This window comes from Globicephala melas, chromosome X (assembly GCF_963455315.2).
Source record: "Globicephala melas chromosome X, mGloMel1.2, whole genome shotgun sequence".
Classification (NCBI taxonomy): domain Eukaryota; kingdom Metazoa; phylum Chordata; class Mammalia; order Artiodactyla; family Delphinidae; genus Globicephala; species Globicephala melas.
This window is the reverse complement of record NC_083335.1, coordinates 41176592-41199949: the sequence shown is the minus strand read 5'-3', so window position 1 is coordinate 41199949 and position 23358 is coordinate 41176592. Positions and strand designations below refer to the sequence as shown.

General features: G+C 43.3%; 2 protein-coding genes across 4 annotated transcripts in view; both read left to right on the top strand.

The window, feature by feature from the left end:
- Positions 1–23358, top strand: part of GPRASP3 (G protein-coupled receptor associated sorting protein family member 3) — a 153841-nt gene that overhangs the window by 41044 nt on the left and 89439 nt on the right. The window contains exons 1-2 of one of the 2 annotated variants that reach the window (XM_060292875.1): positions 17059–17121; positions 17475–17550. The exons of the other annotated variant lie outside the window; for it this stretch is intronic. The gene's annotated coding sequence lies outside the window, so the exon portion shown is untranslated. Of the gene's footprint in view, positions 1–17058; positions 17122–17474; positions 17551–23358 lie in introns of those variants that run through there. 2 annotated transcript variants of the gene reach the window in all.
- GPRASP1 (G protein-coupled receptor associated sorting protein 1) lies at positions 17059–22695 on the top strand. Of its 2 annotated transcripts, XM_060292871.1 has the most exons (3): positions 17059–17121; positions 17475–17550; positions 17874–22695. In XM_060292871.1, exon 3 carries the CDS (start codon positions 18200–18202, stop codon positions 22349–22351), a length of 4152 nt encoding a protein of 1383 aa, XP_060148854.1. In that variant the 5' UTR covers positions 17059–17121; positions 17475–17550; positions 17874–18199; the 3' UTR covers positions 22352–22695. The 2 variants fall into 2 exon arrangements, with proteins under 2 accessions (XP_060148854.1, XP_060148855.1); XM_060292872.1 differs by lacking the exons at positions 17059–17121; positions 17475–17550 and adding an exon at positions 17153–17291.

The following is a 23358-nucleotide window of genomic DNA, read 5'->3' as shown; positions in this document are numbered from 1 at the left end:
GTTGCATTCATAGTGTTGTAAATCACCACTGTTTCCAAAAACTTTAATCATTTGTTATGAGTTGAATTGTGTTTCCCCAAAAGATATGTTAGAGTCCTAACATCTACAAAAATCAACTCAAAATGGATTATAGTCTTAAACATGTGATCTGAAACTGTAAAATTGTTAGATAAAAGCATAGAGGATGACAAAACTAAACAACAACCTACTGAATGGGAGAAAATATTTGCAAATGATATGACCGATAAAGGGGTTAATATCCAAAGTATATAGATAGCTCATAAAACTCAGTATCAAAAAGACAAACAACACAATTAAAAAATGGGCAGAAGACCTGAATAGACATTTTTCCAAAGAAGTCATATAGATGGCCAACAGGCACTAATCAACATCGCTTGTCATCATCAAAGATGCTCAGTGTCTCTAATCATCAGAGAAATGCAAATCAAAACCACAATGAGATATCACCTCCTACCTCATCAGAAAGACCACAAATAACAAATGGTGGTGAAGAGTGGAGAAAAGGGAACCATAATACACTGTTGGTGAGAATATAAATTGGTGCAGTCACTATGGAAAACAGTGTGGAGGTTTCTCAAAAAACTAAAAATAGAACTACCATAGACCCAGCAATTCCACTCTTGAGTATATATCCGGAAAAAACAAAAACTCTAATTTGAAAGATACATGCACCCCAGTGTTCACCACAGCACTGTTTACAGTAGCCAAGACATGGAAGCAACCCAAGTGCCCATCAACAGATGAATGGATAACGAAGATGTTGAACAAATGGACTTACCTACGAAACAGAAACAGACGCAAAGACATAGAGAACAGACTTGTGGTTGCCAAGGGGGAGGTGGGGGTGGGGGAGGGATGGATTGGGGGTTTGGGATTAGCAGATGCAAACTATTATATACAGAATGGATAAACAACAAGGTCCTACTGTAGAGCACAGGGAACTATATTCAATATCCTGTGATAAACCATCATGGAAAAGAATATGAAAAAGAATGTATGTATAACTGAATAACTTTGCTGTACAGCAGAAATTAACACAACACTGTAAATCAACTATACTTCAATAAAATAAAATTTTAAAAAAGATGTGGTATATATATATATATATATATATATATATATATATATATATATACACACACAATGGAATACTACTCACCCATAAAAAAGAATGAAATTTTGCCATTTGCAACAACATGATTGGACTTGGAGGGTATTATGCTTAGTGAAATAAGTCAGACAGAGAAAGGCAAATACTGTATGTTATTATGTATATGTGGAATCTAAAAAATAAAACAAACTAGTGAATATAACAAAAAAGAAACAGACTCACAGATATAGAGAACAAACTAGTGGTTGCCAGTGGGGAGAGGGATGTGGGGAGGGACAAGATAGGGGTAAGAGATTAAGAGGTACCAACTACTATGTGTAAAATAAATAAGCTTCAAGGATCTAGTGTACAGCACAGGGAATATAGCCAATATTTTATTATAGCTATAAATGGAGTATAATCTTTAAAAATTGTGAAACACTGTGTTGTACACCTGAAACATGTAGTATTGTAAATCAACTATACCTCAGTAAAAAGACAACAACAACAACATGTTGGTCTTGGAAGTGATTTCTTGGATATAGCACTAAAGCCACTGGCAACAAAAGCAAAAATAGACAAATGAGACCATATCAAACTAAAATGTTGTGCACAACAAAGGAAATAATCGACAGAATGAAAAGGCAGACTACAGAATGGGAGAACATATTTGCAAACCATATATCTAAGCGACTAATACCTAAAATATGTAATGAACTCCTACAACTTCATAGCCAAAAAAAGGAAAAAAGGCAAAGGACTTGAGTAGACATTTCTCCAAAGAAGACATACAAATGGCCACCAGGTATATGAGAAGGTGCTCAACATCACTAACTATCAGGGAAATGCAAATCAAAACCAAAATGAGATATCCCCTCACACCTGTTAGGATGGCTATTATCAGAAAAACAATAGATCACAAATGTTAGCAAGGATTTTGAGAAATTGGAACCCTTAGACACTGCTCTAGGAATGTAAAATGGTGCAGCCACTATAGGGTACAGTATGGAAGCCCCTCAAAAAAACAAAAATAGAATTGCCATGTGATCCAGCAATTCCATTTCTGAGTATATATTCAAAATAATGGAAATTAGGATCTCAAGAGGATTTCTGCTCTCCCTTGTTCATTGCAGCATTATTCACAACAGCCAAGATATGGAAACAACCCAAATGTTCATTGATAAATGAATGGATAAAGAAAATGTGGTATATACACAGAAGTGAATATTATTCAGCCTTAAAAAAGGAAATCCTGCCATTTGTGACAACATGAATGAACCTGTAAAACATTATGCTAAGTGAAATAAGGCAGTCAGAGAAGGACAAACACTACATGATTCCACATATACATGGTATTTAAAATAGTCAAACTCATAGTGAAGAGAGAATAGTGGTTAACAGGGGTTGGGGGAGAGGAAATAGGGTGTTGTTGAATGGGTATAAAGTTTCAGTTATGCAAGATGAATAAGTTTTAGAGATCTGCTGTACAACATAGTGCATCGTTCACAATACTGTGTTGTGCACTTAAAATTTTGTTAAGAAGGTAGATCTCATGTGTTCTTACAACAACAACAAATGGGCACAAAGAAAATTAGAGGTGATAGATATGTCTATTATCTTGATGGTGATGATGGTTTCATAAGTGTATACCTATGTCCAAACTAACCAAATTGTATACATTAAATATATTGTTTTTAATATATCAATTATATCTCAATAAAGCTGTTTTAAAAAGACATCATCATACTGAACATCATCAAGGTTTTCTCCTATGTTATCTTCTAGGAGTTTTATAGTTTCACATTTCATATTTAGGTCTATCATCCATTTTCTGTTGATTTTCGTGAAGGATGTAAGGTCTGTGTCTAGATTCAGTTTTTTGCATGTGGATGTTCATTTACTCCAGCACCATTTGTTGAAAAGACTGTCTTTGCTCCATTTTGTTGTCTTTGACCCTTTGTCAAAGATAAGTTGATTGTGTTTTTTTGGTATATTTCTGGACTCTCTCTTCTGATGATGTTCCATTGATCTGTTTGTCCATTCTTTCACCAATATCACATCATCTTGATTACTGTAACTTTATAGTAAGTCTTGAAGTCAAGTGATATCAGTCCTCTGATTCTGTTGTTCTCCTTCAATACTGAGTTGTCTATTCTGGGTCTTTTGCCTCTTCATATAAACTTTGGTATCTGTCAATATCCACAAAATAACTTGCTATGCTTTGGTTTAGGAAGAGCTGGTTAGGAAGAACTAGTCTTGACAATATTGAGTCTTCCTATCCATGAACATGGACTATCTCTCCATTTATTTAGTTCTTGTATGATTTCATTAATCAGAGTTTTCTAATTTTCCTCATATAGATCTTGTACATATTTGTTAGATTTATACCTATGTACTTCATTTTTTGGGGGGGAAATCAGTAAAAAATTTACTGACCTAAAATTTTCTTTTTTTTTTAACATCTATATTGGAGTACAATTGCTCCACAACGCTGGGTCAGCCTCCACCCCACAACAAAGTGAATCAGCCATACACACACACATGCCCCCACATCTCCTCCCTCCCGCATCCCCCCGACCCTCCCCATCCCACCACTCTAGGCGGTCACAAAGCACCAAACCGATCCCCCTGCGCTATGCAGCCGCCCCCCACCAGTCATCTGCTCCACGCTTCGCAGCGGATACATGTCCATGCCACCCCCGCCACATCATCAGAGTTCCCCTTCCCCCTCCCCATATCCTCAAGTCCATTCTCTGGTAGGTCTTTGTCTTTATTCCTGTCTTACCCCTAGGTTCTTCATGACATTTTTTTCCCTTAAATTCCATATATATGTGTTAGCATATGGTATTTGTCTTTCTCTTTCTGGCTTACTTCACTCTGTATGACAGACTCTAGGTCCACCCACCTCATTACAAATAGCTCAATTTCGTTTCTTTTTATGGCTGAGTAATATTCCATTGTATATATGTGCCACATCTTCTTTATCCATTCATCCGATGATGGGCACTTAGGTTGTTTCCATCTTCTGGCTATTGTAAATAGAGCTGCAATGAACATTTTGGTACATGACTCTTTGAATTATGGTTTTCTCAGGGTATATGCCCAGTAGTGGGATTGCTGGGTCATATGGTAGTTCTATTTGTCGATTTTTAAGGAACCTCCATACTGTTCTCCATAGTGGCTGTACCAATTCACATTCCCACCAGCAGTGCAACAGTGTTCTCTTTTCTTCACACCCTCTCCAGCATTTATTGTTTCTAGATTTTTTGATGATGGCCATTCTGACTGGTGTGAGATGATATCTCATTGTAGTTTTGATTTGCATTTCTCTAATGATTAATGATGTTGAGCATTCTTTCATCTGTTTGTTGGCAGTCTGTATATCTTCTTTAGAGAAACGTCTACTTAGATCTTCTGCCCATTTTTGGATTGGGTTGTTTGTTTTTTTGTTACTGAACTGCATGAGCTGCTTGTAAATTTTGGAGATTAATCCTTTGTCAGTTGCTTCATTTGCAGATATTTTCTCCCATTCTGAGGGTTGTCTTTTCGTCTTGTTTATGGTTTCCTTTGCTGTGTAAAAGCTTTTAAGTTTCATTAGGTCCCATTTGTTTATTTTTGTTTTTATTTCCATTTCTCTAGGAGGTGGGTCAAAAAGGGTCTTGCTGTGATTTATGTCATAGCGTGTTCTGCCTATGTTTTCCTCTAAGAGTTTGATAGTTTCTGGCCTTACCTTTAGGTCTTTGATCCATTTTGAGCTTATTTTTGTGTATGGTATTAGGGAGTGATCTAACCACATACTTTTACATGTACCTGTCCAGTTTTCCCAGCACCACTTATTGAAGATGCTGTTCTTTCTCCACTGTACATTCTTGCCTCCTTTATCAAAGATAAGGTGACCATATGTGCATGGGTTTATCTCTGGGGCTTCTATCCCGTTCCATTGATTTATATTTCTGTTTTTGTGCCAGTACCATACTGTCTTGATTACTGTAGCTTTGTAGTATACTCTGAAGTCAGGGAGCCTGATTCCTCCAGCTCCGTTTTTCGTTCTCAAGATTGCTCTGGCTATTCGGGGTCTTCTGTGTTTCCATACAAATTGTGAAATTTTTTGTTCTACTTCTGTGAAAAATTCCAGTGTTAATTTGATAGAGGTTGCATTGAATCTGTTGATTGCTTTGGATGGTACAGTCCTTTTCACAGTGTTGATTCTTCCAATCCAAGAACATGGTATATCTCTCCATCTATTTGACTCATCCTTAATTTCTTTCATCAGTGTCTTATAATTTTCTGCATACAGGTCTTTTGTCTCCCTAGGTAGGTTTATTCCTAGATATTTTATTCCTTTTGTTGCAGTGGTAAATAGGAGTGTTTTCTTGATTTCACTTTCAGGTTTTTCATCATTAGTGTATAGGAATGCCAGAGATTTCTGTGCATTAATTTTGTATCCTGCTACTTTACCAAATTCATTGATTAGCTCTAGTAGTTTTCTGGTAGCATCTTTAGGATTCTCTATGTATAGTATCATGTCATCTGCAAACAGTGACAGCTTTACTTCTTCTTTTCCGATTTGGATTCCTTTTATTTCCTTTTCTTCTCTGATTGCTGTGGCTAAAACTTCCAAAACTGTGTTGAATAATAGTGGTGAGAGTGGGCAACCTTGTCTTGTTCCTGATCTTAGTGGAAATGCTTTCAGGTTTTCACCATTGAGGATGATGTTGGCTGTGGGTTTGTCATATATGGCCTTTATTATGTTGAGGAAAGTTCCCTCTATGCCTACTTTCTGCAGGGTTTTTATCATAAATGGGTGTTGAATTTTGTCAAAAGCTTTCTCTGCATCTATTGAGATGGTCATATGGTTTTTCTCCTTCAATTTATTAATATGGTGTATCACGTTGATTGATTTGCGTATAGTGAAGAATCCTTGCATTCCTGGAATAAACCCCACTTGATCATGGTGTATGATCCTTTTAATGTGCTGTGGGATTCTTTTGCTAGTATTTTGTTGAGGATTTTTGCATCTATGTTCATCAGTGATATTGGCCTGTAGTTTTCTTTCTTTGTGACATCCTTGTCTGCTTTTGGTATCAGGGTGATGGTGGCCGCATAGAATGAGTGAGGGGGTGTTCCTCCCTCTGCTATATTTTGGAAGAATTTGAGAAGGATAGGTGTTAGCTCTTCTCTAAATGTTTGATAGAATTTGCCTGTGAAGCCATCTGGTCCTGTGCTTTTGTTTGTTGGAAGATTTTTAATCACCATTTCAATTTCAGTGCTTGTGATTGGTCTGTTCATATTTTCTATTTCTTCCTGATTCAGTCTTGGCAGGTTGTGCATTTCTAAGAATTTGTCCATTTCTTCCAGGTTGTCCATTTTATTGGCATAGAGTTGCTTGTAGTAATCTCTCATGATCTTTTGTATTTCTGCAGTGTCAGTTGTTACTTCTCCTTTTTCGTTTCTGTTTCTATTGATTTGAGTCTTCTCCCTTTCTTTCTTGATGAGTCTGGTTAATGGTTTATCAATTTTGTTTATCTTCTCAAAGAACCAGCTTTTAGTTTTATTGATTTTTGCTATCGTTTCCTTCATTTCTTTTTCCTTTATTTCTGATCTGATTTTTATGATTTCTTTCCTTCTGCTAACTTTGGGTGTTTTTTGTTCTTCTTTCTCTAATGGCTTTAGGTGTAAGGTTAGGTTGTTTATTCGAGATGTTTCCTGTTTCTTAAGGTAGGATTGTATTGTTATAAACTTCCCCGTTAAAACTGCTTTTTCTGCGTCCCATAGGTTTTGGGTCATCATGTCTCCTTTGTCATTTGTTTCTAGGTATTTTTGATTTCCTGTTTGACTTCTTCAGTGATCACTTCGTTATTAAGTAGTGTATTGTTTAGCCCCCATGTGTTTGTATTTTTTCCAGATCTTTACCTGTCATTGATATCTAGTCTCATAGTGTTGTGGTCGGAAAAGATACTTGATACAATTTCAATTTTCTTAAATTTACCAAGGCTTGATTTGTGACCCAAAATATGATCTATCCTGGAGAATGTTCCCATGAGCACTTGAGAAAAATGTGTATTCTGTTGTTTTTGGATGGAATGTCCTATAAATATCAATTAAATCCATCTTGTTTAATGTATCATTTAAAGCTTGAGTTTCCTTATTTATTTTCATTTTGGATGATCTGTCCATTGGTTAAAGTGGGGTGTTAAAATCCCCTATTATTGTGTTACTGTCGATTTCCCCTTTTATGGCTGTTAGTATTTGCCTTATATATTGTGGTTCTTGTATGTTGGGTGCATAAATATTTACAATTCTTATATCTGCTTCTTGGATCGATTCCTTGATCATTATGTAGTGTCCTTCTTTTTCTCTTGTAATAGTCTTTATTTTAAAGTCTATTTGTCTGATATGAGAATTGCTAATCCAGCTTTCTTTTGGTTTCCATTTGCATGTAATATCTTTTTCCATCCCCTCACTTTCAGTCTGTATGTGTCTCTAGGTCTGAAATGGGTCTCTTGTAGACAGCATATATATGAGTCTTGTTTTTGTATCCATTCAGCCAATGTGTGTCTTTTGGTGGGAGCATTTAATCCATTTACATATAAGGTAATTATCGATATATATGTTCCTATTCCCATTTTCTTAATTGTTTTGAATTTGTTATTGTAGGTCTTTTCCTTCTCTTGTGTCTCTTGCCTAGAGAAGTTCCTTTCACATTTGTTGTAAAGCTGGTTTTGTGGTGTTGAACTCTCTCAGCTTTTGCTTGTCTGTAAAGCTTTTAATTTCTCTTTCAAATCTGTATGAAATCCTTGTTGGGTAGAGTAATCTTGGTTGTAGGTTTTTCTCCTTCATCACTTTAAATATGTCCTGCCACTCCCTTCTGGCTTGCAGAGTTTCTGCTGAAAGATCAGCTGTTAACCTTATGGGGATTCCCTTGTGTGTTATTTGTTGTTTTTCCCTTGCTGCTTTTAATATGTTTTCTTTGTATTTAATTTTTGACAGTTTGATTAATATGTGTCTTGGAGTGTTTCTCTTTGGATTTATCCTGTATGGGACTCTCTGTGCTTCCTGGACTTGATTAACTATTTCCTTTCCCATATTAGGGAAGTTTTGCACCATAATCTCTTCAAATATTTTCTCAGTCCCTTTCTTTTTCTCTTCTTGTTCTGGAACCCCTATAATTCGAATGTTGGTGTGTTTAATATTGTCCCTGAAGTCTCTGAGACTTTCCTCAGTTCTTTTCACTCTCTTTTCTTTATTCTGCTCTGCAGTAGTTATTTCCACTATTTTGTCTTCCAGGTCACTTATCCGTTCTTCTGCCGCAGGTATTCTGCTATTGATCCCATCTAGAGTATTTTTAATTTCATTTATTGTGTTGTTCGTCGTTGCTTGTTTCATCTTTAGTTCTTCTAGGTCCTTGTTAAATGTTTCTTGCATTTTCTCTATTCTATTTCCAAGATTTTGGATCATCTTTCCTATCATCATTCTGAATTCTTTTTCAGGTAGACTGCCTATTTCCTCTTCATTTGTTAGGTCTGGTGGGTTTTTATCTTGCTCCTTCATCTGCTGTGTGTTTTTCTGTCTTCTCATTTTGCTTATCTTACTGTGTTTGGGGTCTTCTTTTTACAGGCTGCATGTTCGTAGTTCTTGTTGTTTTTGATGTCTGTCTCCAGTGGCTAAGGTTGGTTCATTGGGTTGTGTAGGCTTCCTGGTGGAGGGGACTAGTGCCTGTGTTCTGGTGGATGAGGCTGGGTCTTGTCTTTCTGGTGGGCAGGTCCACGTCTGGTGGTGTGTTTTGGGGTGTCTGTGGACTTATGATTTTAGGCAGCCCCTCTGCTAATCGGTGGGGTTGTGTTCCTGTCTTGCTGGTTGTTTGGCATAGGGTGTCCAGCACTGTAGCTTGCTGGTCGTTGAGTGAAGCTGGGTGCTGGTGTTGAGATGCAGATCTCTGGGAGATTTTCACCGTTTGATATTATGTGGAGCTGGGAGGTCTCTTGTGGACCAGGGTCCTGAAGTTGGCTCTCCCACCTCAGAGGCATAGCACTGACTCTGGGCTGCAGCACCAAGAGCCTTTCATCCACAGGGCTCAGAATAAAAGGGAGAAAATGTAGAAAGAAAGAAAGAAAGAAAGAAGAAAGAAAGAAAGGGATGGAGGGAGGGAGGAAGAAAGAAAAAGAAAGTGGATAAAATAAAGTAAGATAAAATAAAATAGTTATTAAAATAATAAATATTAAGAAAAAAACGGACGGATAAAACCCTAGGACAAATGGTGAAAGCAAAGCTATACAGACAAAATCTCACACAGAAGCATACACATACACACCCACAAAAAGAGGAAAAGGGGAAAAAATAATAAATCTTGCTCTCGAAGTCCACCTCCTCAATTTGGGATGATTCCTTCTCTATTCAGGTATTCCACAGATGCAGGGTACATCAAGTTGATTGTGTAGCTTTAATCCGCTGCTTCTGAGGCTGCTGGGAGAGATTTCCCTTTCTCTTCTTTGTTTGCACAGCTCCCGGGGTTCAGCTTTGGATTTGGCCCCGCCTCTACGTGTAGGTCGCCGGAGGGCGTCTGTTCTTCGCTCAGACAGGACGGGGTTAAAGGAGCCACTGATTCGGGGGCTTTGGCTCACTCAGGTCGCGGGGAGGGAGGGGCACGGAGTGTGGGGCGAGCCTGCGGCGGCAGAGGCCAGCGGGACGTTGCACCAGGCTGAGGCGCGCCGTGCGTTCTCCCCGGGGAAATTGTCCCTGGATCCCGGGACCCTGGCCGTGGCGGGCTGCACAGGCTCCCCGGAAGGGAGGTGTGGATAGTGACCTGTGTTCGCCCACAGGCTTATTGGTGGGGGCAGCAGCAGCCTTAGCGTCTCATGCCAGTCTCTGGGGGCCGCGCTGTTAGCCGCGGCTCGCACCCGTCTCTGGAGCTCCTTTAAGCCGCACTCTTAATCCCCTTTCCTCGTGCACTAGGAAACAAAGAGTGAAGAAAAAGTCTCTTGCCTCTTCGGCAGGTCCAAACTTTTTCTCGGACTCCCTCCCAGCTAGCCGTGCTGCACTAACCCCCTGCACGCTGTGTGCACGCCGCCAGCCCCAGTCCTCTCCCTGCGCTCCGACCGAAGCCCGAGCCTCAGCTCCCAGCCCCGCCCGCCCCGGGGGGTGAGCACACAAGCCTCTTGGGCTGGTGAGTGCCGCTCGGCACCGATCCACTGTACGGGAATCTCTCCGCTTTGCCTCCGCACCTCCGAAGCTTCCCCCCTCCGCCACCCGCAGTCTCCACCCGCGAAGGGGCTTCCTAGTGTGTGGAAACCTTTCCTCCTTCACAGCTCCCTCCCACTGGTGCAGGTCCCGTCCCTATTCTTTTGTCTCAGTTTTTTCTTTTTTTCTTTTGCCCTACCCAGGTACGTGGGGAGTTTCTTGCCTTTTGGGAGGTCTGAAGTCTTCTGCCAGCGTTCAGTAGGTATTCTGTAGGAGTTGTTCCACGTGTAGATGTATTTCTGGTGTATCTGTGGGGAGGAAGGTGATCTCTGCGTTTTACTCTTCTGCCATCTTCCCCGATCTCCTCTATGTACTTCATTTTTTTTTTTTGTACTTCATTTTTGAGGGTGCTAATATATAAGGTACTGTGTTATTAATTTCAAACTTCACTTGTTCATTGCTGTTATATAGGAAAGCAATTGCCTTTTTTTATATTAACCTTATCCTCTAACCTTACTGGAGTTGCTTATTAGTTCCAATCTTTTTGGATATTCTTTCTGATTTTCTACATAGACAAACACATCATCTGCAAACAAAGGCAGTTTTATTTCTTCTTCCCAATCTGTATTCCTTTTATATCCTTTTCTGGTCTTAATGCATTAGCTAGGAATTCCAGTACAGTTTTGAAAAGGAGTGGTGAGAGGGGGCATCCTTGACTTTTCTTGATCTTAATGGTAAAGCTAGTTCCTAACCATTATGTATGGTGTTAGCTGTGGTGTTTCTGTATATGTTCTTTATCAAGTCAAGGAAGTTCTACTCTATTCCTAGTTTGCTGAGACAATTTTATTGTTTTGCATGTGGATATCTAGTTGTCCCAGCACAGTTTGTGAATGGACGGGATTTTCAACAAATGGTGATTGAATTCCAATCAATGAAATGTAAGTGTAAATGATGTAGGCATTTCTTTACCATGGAATTTAAGAAGCAGGTGGACTACCTCTACTCTTTTTTTTCCCATTTTGCTGGCTAGACGCAGACCACAGTGATGCCCCATCACATATTTTTTCTGTTTTGAAAAGTTACTTTAACGTTCAATTAACTACCAATATTCGCTGGCATTGTGGAAATTCAGGATTTCTTCTCCCTGCAAAGTTAATAACCATGAACTCACCTCACCAGCCCCTTTAGTTCTAGAAATCCTCAAGGGGTATTTCCCATGTCCTAAATTTTGATGGTTTTCACACGATTTTTCCATGTGTGGTTGCCACAGTAAGCTTTACTGTGAGGCACTTAAGTCCCTCCAATTGCTCCCTCTAATTCGTCCAACCACTACCCATACCCAGAGTCCTCATCATGTTAAAGTTGAGTACTACTCTAAACTTTAAAGCCATGTTGGAGAGGAGGATGTTTTCCTCTCTTTAGGTTATACTTTATAAGTGGGATCTGCACAACAGAATATTATAATTTCTTTGCAAACTGTGCTTTTCATGATAACTTATGAACCTGCCTTTGTTGTAACAGACATACAGTTGAAGGCATATGTTTGAAGAGGCAAAAATAGGAGTCCTAATCCCAGTGCTGCCATTAGAATAGCTATATTCCACTAATGAAAAGGCATTGTTCCTGGGCTGAGGTCACTGTGCCTGGCTCTGTTTTCCTTCAGCATAAATTCTCTTAAAGAAGAACCCACTCCAAATATAACCTGAAAATATTCTGGGGTCAGGCCTCCCCACAAGTTCTTTAGATGTGCTTTGTCTCAAGTAATAGACACAGTTTAGATCTTTCCTAGAGGTTCTTCAGTCTCTACTGAAACTAGACATCTATTGATCCAGTTTCATAGTTTACAAGACCCAGCCTTGTTGGTCCCACCTGCAAGGGACTTGAGTTCCTGTGTAAAGCTCCTGAAACTCGGGAATATGAGAATGGATATATTCTAAGAATACATAGGGTTTGGATCAACCTTGAACAAAAGGGAGATCCCAGAGGGAAAGTTTGCCTGAGGAACATGAAGGACAGAAGAAAGGTAAATTAAGCTAAATGGGCAAAACTATGTCCATGACCACGATGACTGAGAGAGACAAGAGTAGATCACTCAAGCTGCACAGGCAAGGGATATGCTAGTGTGAAAGTTCATGTGCATGTATGTGGGAGGTGGGGTGGGTATAGTGCAGCAGCACAGCTGCTTCTGTATCCCAGGCTTACTGGTGGGGGAATTATTTGGGGGTAGAGAGAGACAGGGAGACAGAGAGAACACGAAGCTGGGGCTCTGCTTTTATTAGGGTCCCACTGTAGGGAGCCTAGGGTTTGTCAGGTTGTCTTTATTGGCTAATTTAAAGCACAAGAGCAGATAGTAGTCTCAGGAAGGAAAAGGCAGGATCTCTCAAGGAATCAGTTGTCTAGGTTAACCAAGTCTTTCTGAAAGAGGGAACTAAATGAGTTGGGAGTGGCCTAGTTCCTTCTCAGGTCCTTTTGCTGGTAGCTATGTCTTACAGCCCATAATATGATTATTCAAGATGGTTTTCTTTTGAAATGGATGCCTTGGCAATCAAAAGCTTAATGTCAGGCACTTAAATCAAAAAGCATAATGCCCAGCACTTACACTTCAGAAATTTATATTTCAGAGGCTAGACAGGGTTACACAGGTGCTAGTGGAGACACTGGAGAGTGAAACTGTGGCTGTTGCAATCACACGAGAATCCATTTTACAAGGAAGTTAATATAATATTACTTAACAGACAGACATAGGTCAGCGTCTTGTTTAAATCTTTTCTTTGCTCTCTGATTTTAAAGATGACACTTAATCTATCTGATATATACACATAAAGAGCTAACACATAAAAAGCTTAAAATACGACTTTTCCCAGTTCAATAAATGTTAACAGCAATAGTGTCTTCTGTAAATGAATTTAGAAAAAATTGTCCAAAAGATATTTCAAAGTCTCACAGTAAAATCAGTCAGCTTTGGTAGATCCACTCCCCTGCCAGTAAATATTTTGGGATCAATATCCCAACACCTGGAAATTACCAGAGAAGCTTGCATTGGTATGACCATAAACTTGTAGGATAGAAATCTAAATTAAATAGAAAACACAAGTAAATGTAAACTCAAGAGAACAGAGATTTCTTTCTGGTGTCTTTTTTTTCCTATTGCATGTCCAGTGCCTAGGAAAAAGCAGATACTCATATATATTTGTTGAATGAATAAAAGGCACCAGACACTTTCAGAAGGAGAAGGAACAGTTCACAGAGGCAAAGAGATTCATGCACACGCACAGATCCCAGAAGAGCTCAGACTCCCTTCTTCCACCCTGGCATTCACCCAAGAGAGTATACTTTGGAACAAAGAAAATCCACAGTTCAGCTAAGGCCATTGAAAGAGCACAGTGAAAGACATTCCTCTGAAAACTGACATCTGTTGTCTCTAGATATAGTATAGAATCATCTCTAGGTTTTTTCTCTATCACCTAAATATTGTACACTTATAATAAATATCTAATAACAAGTAAAAGCTGATATGAAAATTCATGGTAAGAATAAGGTTCCCTTTTCATCCTGGTAAGCATCCATGATATTCAGTAAATAGGGACTCTCTCCAAGACGAACCTCAAAGATGATTGCAAAATCTCTCTTCTTTAGAAAAGAGAGAAGGCGCTTAAGAGGGTGGTTATAGTGGTAAGAGATGAGGGCCCAGATTGATCCTCCCAGGGCCTGAAGCCCAATTCAAGAAAGTGAAGGGGAATGGACTTTATCAGGATGGTGAGTGAATTCGGTTCCCACTGCTGCTGTAACAAATTACCACAATCTTGCTGGCTTAAAAAAACAAAAACAATAAAATATTATCTTACAGTCCTGAAGGTTGGAAATAGGAAAAGGGTCTCTCTGGTCTGAAATAAAGGTGATAGGAGGACTTCATTCTTCCGAGGGGTTCTAGGAAGAATCTGTCTCCTTGCCTTTTCCAACTTCTGGGTCTGCCTGCAGTCCTTGGCCTCTAGCTTCCTTCCATGTTCAAAACTAGTGATATCCCGTCCACTTGTGGCGTCTTTCTCATGCAACTTCACTGTGACACTGACTCTTCTGCCTACCTCTTCCACATTTAAAGTAGCCTTGCCATGGCATTGGCCAAGATACAGAAGTGTAATCTTACTTTACATTCAGCTGATTAGCAATCTTAATTCCATCTGCAACCTTAATTCTCCTTTGCCATGTAACATCACATATTTACAGGTTCAGGAGAACAGGACGTGAACATCTTTGGGGGACCTTTATTCAGCTTACAACAGCGAGGGTGCCATTTAGGTGGGTTTTAAAACGGGCAACAGTGCCAGCAGGTTTGTGCTCAACCACAGGTGTGCTTAACCAGGGTTGCTGTTTGCCCCATGGAGCACAGAAAGGAGGGGCTGGAGACTACAGGAAGGATATAGGAGTGCAGGAATCAGAGGATTCAAGGGCCAGCAGGTTTCTGTCTTAGGGAAGTGGGTGCCTGGTGGGTCGTCCTCCAAAGAATGGCTGGGGAAAGTAGACTGGTGTGTATGGCAAGTGTGTGAGATCCCAGTTGGTTCTAATCCCTGCCACATTCCCACCCTGCCAAAGATGATGAGCGCTTGGAGGCAACTGCAGGAGAAGACCTGACAGAACCCGGGGAGAGAAGCCAGGACCGGCCCTACCTGGTGCCTGACACCTGGCTATGGGATGAGAGACAGGGAGGACTGTCTGAGCCGGTGCGTGTCCTGAGAGGGAAAGGCCCTCTTTCCTGGGCAACTGCGGGGGCGGCGAAATGGCAAAGTGTGCTACCGTGCTACCACTGCGACTGAGAAAATGGCAGTGTGGCAGACAGGATGACGACACTGGCGCAGACAGGTGGTTTGTTTCCTCAAGCCAGAGGTCTGTCTAGGGCTGCCTTCCCTTAGAAGAGGGGCAGTGGCTCGGCCTCCACGGGCGCCGCCTCCCACCTTCCTCCTGCCCGCGGCCCCAGAAGGTGTAAAACAGACCCGGGGAGGGCCGTCCTCACAGCTCCTCTGCCACTGTCGCCCAGGGAGGATGGCGGGTGCGATGGGGGAGGGTAGGGGGGCGGACTCCAATCAGTCCGGTACACACACAGACACACACAGAGACACACACACAACACACACACACACACACACACACCCCAGGACGATCTGTATCCATCCGCTGCTCCCTCCAGCGCGGCCCCTCCCTACCCTCCCAACCCCGGCTCCCAGTGCCCCACCGCCCGCCGGCCCCACACGCTGCGGTGCCATAAGTGTGCGGGGCCGGGAGGGTTGTCGCCTGACAGGTGGCGGCGGAGGGCCGGCGTGGCCCCGCCTCTGAGGCCGGGACTCCTCCCGGCCCCGCTCCTTTCTGGGTTGGAACTACTGTGGGCCTGGGAGGGGGAGTCGAGCCCATTCGTTCAGTATCCCTCCGCCCCCTTCCCGACACCCTCGCCGAGAGCGGTTGGTGCCGCAGCCTTCGTAGCCCCTGCCGGGTTTGGAGCAGCCGCGCGGGGGGCGGGACACCTCTTTGCCATTCTGCCCGCACGGCGAGCGGTGGGAATCCAAGTGAGGAGCTGCGACAGGAGGGGGAGGCCGACCATCGGGACCCTGCGTCTGCGAAGGCAAGTGGGGGTGTCTCGGGGGCGACGAGCGGCTCACACCCTGCCCCCCGGACCCTAGCAGCCTGATGAGTGGGAGGCAGCCGGGTTGGAGCGGGTCCCTGAGAGAGGTGCTCATCGCCGGGGGACCCCTGGCCCTGAGGAGGCGGCGACCGGCGGGGACCGGGCCCGGGGCGCGAGGTCTTGACCACAGGGCTTCCCCCGGATTCTGGGGAGGCGAACGGCGCGGCCGCTCCCCGGCGGGCTTTCTGGGCGCCCGAGCCCCGCCGTCGACGGTGCCTGTGCCAGGAGAGGGCTGTGGGGGAGGCTGCTGCGGGCGAAATGGCGGAGGGGAGCCGGGGTTGGGGCGTCGGGGAGGCTCCCGGGGGTGGCGGTCGGAGCCGGGTGCCGAGCGGGCGGGCGCGGGGTCCGCCCGCCCGGGCCTTTATTCTGGAAAGGGGTCCGTCGGACCCCACGTGCCGGGTGCTGTCCCTTCGCACAGGCGCCCCTTTGATGCCAGAGTGTCCTGTGTGCGCGGTAGATCTGGCGATTTCAGGCCCCGGGGTGCATTTGTAGAGGAGAGGCTTGAGAAAAACTAGCGACGGGAAAACGGCCTGTATTTCTCAAGTTGTGTGGGGATGGGGGGTGAGGGTGGGCAGCAGCCATTTACTGGACACCCGAATTGGGATGGTGTGACTGCGACCAGAGCAGGTCAGGCATCCAGGAATACCTCCTAAAATTCTCCTCTCTACCGGGTTTCTCCACACCTCCTGGCCTTCCTCCCTCACCTCCATCCAAGATGGGGGGTGGAAAAGATGGACTGGGAGGTGAGGGTGGGACAGAAGTCGTAAATACAAGTACAACCACACAACCTGCTTTCTAGAATATGCGAGCGTCCTTACCCCAATCTATGTTGTATAGTACAAGAGATGTGAACACCAAGTAGTGAATCTTTAGAGTTGGAGAAGAGAGTAAGAGGAAGAGTGTGATGTGAAGATGAGTTATCCAGAAGCCTGATCCATAGGGCTTAAATTAAAAGAAAATATTCTAACCAACGGGACTGTAAATGTTAAAAGATGACTTGGGTACTCCTATGTTTGTTGTTTGTCTGTCTACCAAGCACTCAGCTGCTACCATTATTTCTTGACCCTCTTACCTTTTGATCTGTTTTTCCATAGGCCTGCTTTAAGGCTGGTCACTTCTGCAAGGAAAGAAAGGAGGAGGAGTCTGGTTCAAATCTCTGGAGGTTTGTGCGAAGAGGGGCGATGCAGGAGACAGCTACCCAGTATTATCATGGCAGGTTCTTTGATCCAAGTGGTTTCAGGGCCTCCTCCACCTCTCCTACTCTCTGTCAAATTTGCACGTTGCCGCAGAACCCCTTGCCCATTTCCTGCAGGAGATATTAGGAATAGTGAGGTAAGTGTGGATTGATTCGTGAATGGGAGGAAAAGACCTAAGTGTAGGAACCAGGAGACAGAAAACATTAGACATATTAGACCCTTAAACAGAAAGAGAGATGTTTGTATCAGGGGTCAGGGTTCTTGCTTGTCTATCTAGCAGTCAGGCTCCATTCTCTGCTATATGTTTACTTGTACCCAGGATATGCAGGCTGCTGTAGAGTTTGATGCCACTGGGATCAAGGAAAGGAGCAAGAAATTGTGCCACATCAGTGCAGGTTGGTATGGGAATGGGTACAACTTTTGGGTGTGGTAGAGAAGACCAACATAGGTCCAAGAGTGATTAGGGTCTGGCCTGGGGGCTCCTCAGCCTCTCCCATTGCCAAGATACTTAACCACCGTTTTCATACCTGTTTAATAACAGGCAAAGTAATATGACAGCTTTGGGGATAAAAATTGTAGAAAAAATGAAGGTGATAGAGAGACTTCTAATAGCCTAACTCTCCCATCAAGCATTTGAGGTCCAGTCTCTCTATGTGAGTCTTCATGGAGTGACACAGTTGGAATAGACTTAAAGCCCCACGTCATTCTCGCTTCCTAGATTGACTTCCAGTGGCAGCTCTGGTGGTGTTGGAATTGCTGCTGACCACCACCCTCAACAGGTCTACACCCACCCAAGAATCATCCATCCTCTCCCAGCTTGGTTGTGCTTTATCTTCACTCTGACTGTATTATTGGCTGAGGCTGAGATTGGGAAGGAGGCTGATTGACTGCTGGACTGGTGATTGACTCTAACTTTTGTTTCCAACTGTATCACCTGAATCATCAAAAGATTAGAGTGTGAAGATAGAAAACTGTGACAGGTCTGTGGTAGAGGCTGAGACTGGGATAGCAGTATTTAATCATGTCTTCTCTGTAACTTGTACTATGACTGGGGCTGAGATTGAGCCTGGCATCCAGGCCAAGCCTGAAAAGAAGCCTGGAGAAGAAGTTGGGAGTGGGGCTGAGAGAGAGAATGAAGTCCCAGTGGTGGTCAGACCCAAGGTAAGGACCCAGGCCCAGGTAATGCCTGGAGCAAGGCCCAAAACTGAGACCATGGCAGTAGTTGGGACACATCCTAAGAGTGAGGCCAAGGCAATCACTGGGGCAAGGTCAATGGATGAAACTTATTCATGGGCCAAGACTGAGTTTGATGCTGAGGCACTACTGAAGACAGAGGAAGTGTCCCAAACCAATGCTATATCCTGGCCACTGATCAGTACTGAGTCAGGGTCAATTGCTAAAACTAAGATCTGGTCTATGGATAGGGAACTGGTCTGTATGGATGCTGAGTCCTTTCCTGGCACCAAGGTCAAGTCCCAATCAGGTATCCAGCCTTTGTTTGAGTCAGAGGAGGAGACCAATATGGGTTCCTGGTGCCATCCCAGGCCTACATCCAAAAAAGAGACTTCTCACAATTGTGATTTCAGATGGGTGGATAGATCCTCTGTGAGCTCCTGGTTCTGGAGTAGAGAAGAGGTCAGTACAAGGCTTCATCCTAGAGACAGGGTAAAGGCCAGTACTAGGTCCAGGCACATGGCCAAAGAAGAGGCCATGCCTAGGCCCAAAACCAGTCGGGAGCTTTATGTTGCATCCAGTTCTGGTTCTGAGGATGAATCTATTAAGACATCCTGGTTCTGGGCCAGAGAAAAGACCAGTGTCTGGTCTAAGCGCAGGGAAGAGACCAATAGTAGGTCCTGGTTTAGATCTAAGAAAGAAGTCTCTGAATCTAATTCTGGGTCTGAATGTGAGGACAATGTAAAATCCTGGTTCTGGGCTGGAGAGGAGGCCAGGTACAAACCCAGAGCCAGGAAAGGGGCCGATGTCAGGGCCAGGCACAGGGCCAAGCGAGAAGCTTCCATTGATTTCATGTCTGGCTCTATGGATATAGTCAAAAAAGAGTCCTGGTTCTGGCCTGGAGAAAAGGCTAATAACTTGTCTAGGCCCAAGTCCAAGAAAGAGGTCAGGGCCAGAGCAATGGCAAAGGAAGAGGCCAAAATCAAGGCCAGAGCCAGGACAAAGCGAGAAGCCAGGTCAGAGGAAGAGTTCCTCACTGGGGCCTGGTTCTGGGCTGCAGAAGAGTCCAGCATAGTGGGTGGGGCCACTGTCAAGTCCTGTTCTCAAGTGAAAGATGAGTCCATTGTTGGCAGTTGGTTCTGGACTGAAGAAGAGGCCAGTATGGGGACTGAGGCCAGTGGTAAATTCAGACCAAAGACTGAGCAGGAGCCTATTGGCAATTCTATGCTTGGAACTGGGGAAAAGACCAGTGTGGAAACAGAGGCTGATGCCACTTCCAAATCTGTGCCAGCAGATGATACAGTAAAGGTCATTGCCAGTTTCTGCTTCTGGGCTAATGAAGAAACCAACCCAGAGGCTAAAGAAGAGACCATTTTTGGGTCTTGGTTTTGGGTCAGTGATGAGGTCAGTGTGGAAGCTGGTATTGGGGCCAGCTGTGGGTCCAGGCCAAGGTCTGAGGAAGAAGAGGTCATTGGTCCCTGGTTCTGGGCTGGAGAAGAAATCAATACAGAGCCTGAGTTTAGAGAAGAGGCCAGGCCAGGAGCTGAAGAAGAGACAATATTTGAATCCTGGTTTGGGGCTGGAAACCAGGCCCAGATGGATTCTGGGGCTGAAGTCAATTGTAACACTATGCCAGAGACCAAAGAAGAGGAGCCCATTATTGGGTCATGGTTCTGGGCTGGAGTAGAAGCTTGTGGGAGGGCTGAAGTCAGCAACAAGTCTAGCCTGGAGGACAAGGAAAAGGGTATTATATCATCTTGGTTTGGGACCACTGAAGAGATCAGTATGAAGTATGCCACTGGTACCCAATGTAAATTTATGACAACTGCTGAAGAGATCAATACTGAGTCTGACTTCTGGTCAGGAGAACATCCCTGTATGTTTGCTGCCAATGGAGGCAGCTGGAAGTCTAGGCCAGAGGAGGAACAGGACACTGTTGATTCATGGTTCTGGTCCAGAAAATATACAAGGCCAGTGACCACTGTAGGGCCCTGGTTATGGGCTGTGGAAGAGGGCAGTATAGATGATAGGGCTGAAGAAGAAGCCAAGGCATCAACCAAGGAGGAGACCATGATCACGTCCTGGTTCTGGAAAGGGGATAAAGCCATTATAGGGGCTACAGATAGAGAAGAATCCAGGCCAGATGCTGAAGAGGAAGACATTATTGATTCTTGGTTCTGGGCTGGGGAGGAAGACAGGCTTGAAACAGAAGCAGAGGCTAGAGAAGAGGACAGGCTGGCAGCTGAAGAGGAACATTTTGTTGGGTCTTGGTTCTGGGCCAGGGAAGAGGCCATTAGGAACAAGGCTAACATTTGCAGCAAATACAGTCCAGAAGCTGAAGAGGAGGAAGTCATTGTTGAGTCCTGGTTCTGGGCTGAAGAAGAAGCCAGTCTGGAGGCAGGGGATAGTTTTGAGTCCAAGCATGGCACTGAAAAGGAGGAAATCATTATTGGGTCCTGGTTCTGGGCTGAAGAATATAATATAGACGTTGGACCCCAGGCAATAGAAGAGACCACATCAAGGTCTGGAGAGGAAAGCACTTTTGGATCCTTGTTCTGGGATGTAAAAGAAATCAATGTAGAAGCAGAAACATGCTGTGCATATAAGCCAGAGGATGATGAAGAGATGATTGTTGAGTCCTGGTTCTGGTCTGGAGACAAGGCCATTAATGAGACTGAAACTGTGGCCACCTCTGAATCCAGGCCAGAAAATGAGGAAGGGGCAGTTGTTGGGTCCTGGTTTGGAGCTAAAAATGAGGCCAATAACAGGACTGGTAATGGAACCAACTATGAGTCAAGGACAGTAGCTGAGGAGGATGAGGCCATAGTGGGGTCCTGGTTCTGGGCAGGAGATGAGGCCCATTTTGAATCAAATCCTAGCCCTGTGTACAGGGCCATTTGCAGGTCCAGATGTTCAGTTGAGCAGGAGCCTGATGCTTTACGCAGGCCCCAGAACTGGGAGGAGGTTACTGTTCAGTTCAAGCCTGGCCCATGGGGTAGTGTTGGCTTCCCATCCCCAAGCCCCTTTAGATTTTCAAAAGAAGCAGCATTTCTGTTCTCTGAAATGTTTGGAGGAAAGCCCAAGCACATGGAACTGAGCCTAGAAGGGGAAGAGCAGGAATCTTTGCTTCAGCCTGATAAGCCTGACCCTGAGTTCCCATTTCAGTATGATCTGTCCTACCGGTCAGTCAGGGAAATTCAAGAACATCTTAGGACGAGGGAGAGTGCAGAGCCTGAGAGTTGGTTCTGCAGCTGCATACAGTGTGAGCTTAAAATTGGTCCTGAAGAGTTTGAAGAACTCCTTCTATTAATGGACAAAATTCGAGATCCTTTTATTCATGAAATATCTAAAATTGCAATGGGTATGAGGAGTGCTTCTCAATTTACTCATTATTTCATTCGCGATTCAGGTGTTGTTTCACTTACTGAAACCTTGCTCAATTATCCCTCCTCCCGAGTTAAGACAAGGTTTTCGGAAAATATGATTCACTTGGCTCCACCTTATCCAAATCTAAACATGATTCAGACATACGTATGTCAAGTGTGTGAGGAAACTCTTGCTTATAGGTTGGATTCCCCTGAGCAGTTATCTGGAATAAAGATGGTTAGACACCTCACTACAACTACTGACTATCACACACTGGTTGCCAAGTATATATCTGGGTTTCTCTCCTTATTAGCCACGGGCAATACCAAAACCAGATTTCATGTTCTGAAAATGCTACTGAATTTGTCTGAAAATCCTGTCATGACAAAAGAAATACTCAGTGCTGAAGCAGTGTCAGAATTTATGGGCCTTTTTAACAGGAAAGAGACAAATGACAATGTTCAGGTTGTTCTAGCAATGCTTGAGAATATTGGTAACAATATTAAAAAAGAGGCATTGTGGTTCACTGATGATGATTTCAGTCTTGAGCCATTTATTTCTGCATTCCATGAAGTTGAGAAATTTGCTAAGGAACTGCAAGGCAAAACAGATGATCAGAATGACCCTGAGGCAGAACAAAAGAATGAGTATGATTAATCACTTGCCTCTGATTGTCCTTATGTTCCTGAGTTATGGTCCTTGAATAATGCTTTAGTTTTCAAAGTTGGTTCTGTGTTGTAATGTACACTTTAATGCTGATGCTGACTTTGCCAAACTCTGTGTATGAGCTGGATCAATCTTCTGATGCCAAACGAATATTAAAACTGAAAGCACATTTGTTGATACTTGTTTTTGTCTAGATTGTGAATTTACCATTTAGGTTTATAGTGAACTGAGCTATTATAAGTAAGCTACCCTTCTGATTGCTGTTCTAGTGTTATTGATGTCTATTTGAATCATGTTGGGTTTTCAATAAAGTTCTGTGTTAAAGTTGGCAGAAATCACCCTTCTCTGTGAACATAAAATATAGATGCAAAAATAACATATGATAACACAGAGGTAATTAACGTATGAATAATAATGCTCCTTGAAAAAGCTATTCTCGCATCTTTAAATGAAAATGTCACCATGGGCTGCTACTCAGGGTATGCTTCAGAGAAGAAGGACCCAATTAATTTGGGCTCTGAAATGTAAGGAAGAGGTTGGATGTTGTGAAGAAAAACTTGGAGTTGGAAAAAGTGTTCCTATGGGAGTGAGGTATTCAGTCTGCCTGGAGTGGCTGGGAGGAGTGTATTAAGGGATATAGAGGATAAGGTAAGTTTTGAAGAGCTGAGAAGTTGTATTTTGCAGTTCAAAGTATGGGTGTTTCTTTGATCTTGCTTAAAGGTTCAAAGAATAAGACCAGAAAGCACACAAATTTAACTGTCAGGAAGACCATTTCTTCATGGTGGTGCCATGGAAAGTGTTAAGGTAATAGCATACAGCCACTAAAAGTGATGATATATACGTTTTAAAATTGGCTAAGAAAAGCTCTGATACTTTCTGTATTTGGTGAAATAGAAAAGACTGGTATCATACATGGAAAGATGATCCCTCTCCCCCAAAAATGTGTGAAATGGACTGAATTTATGCAAATATATTATTTGATTATGGAAAATCCTGCA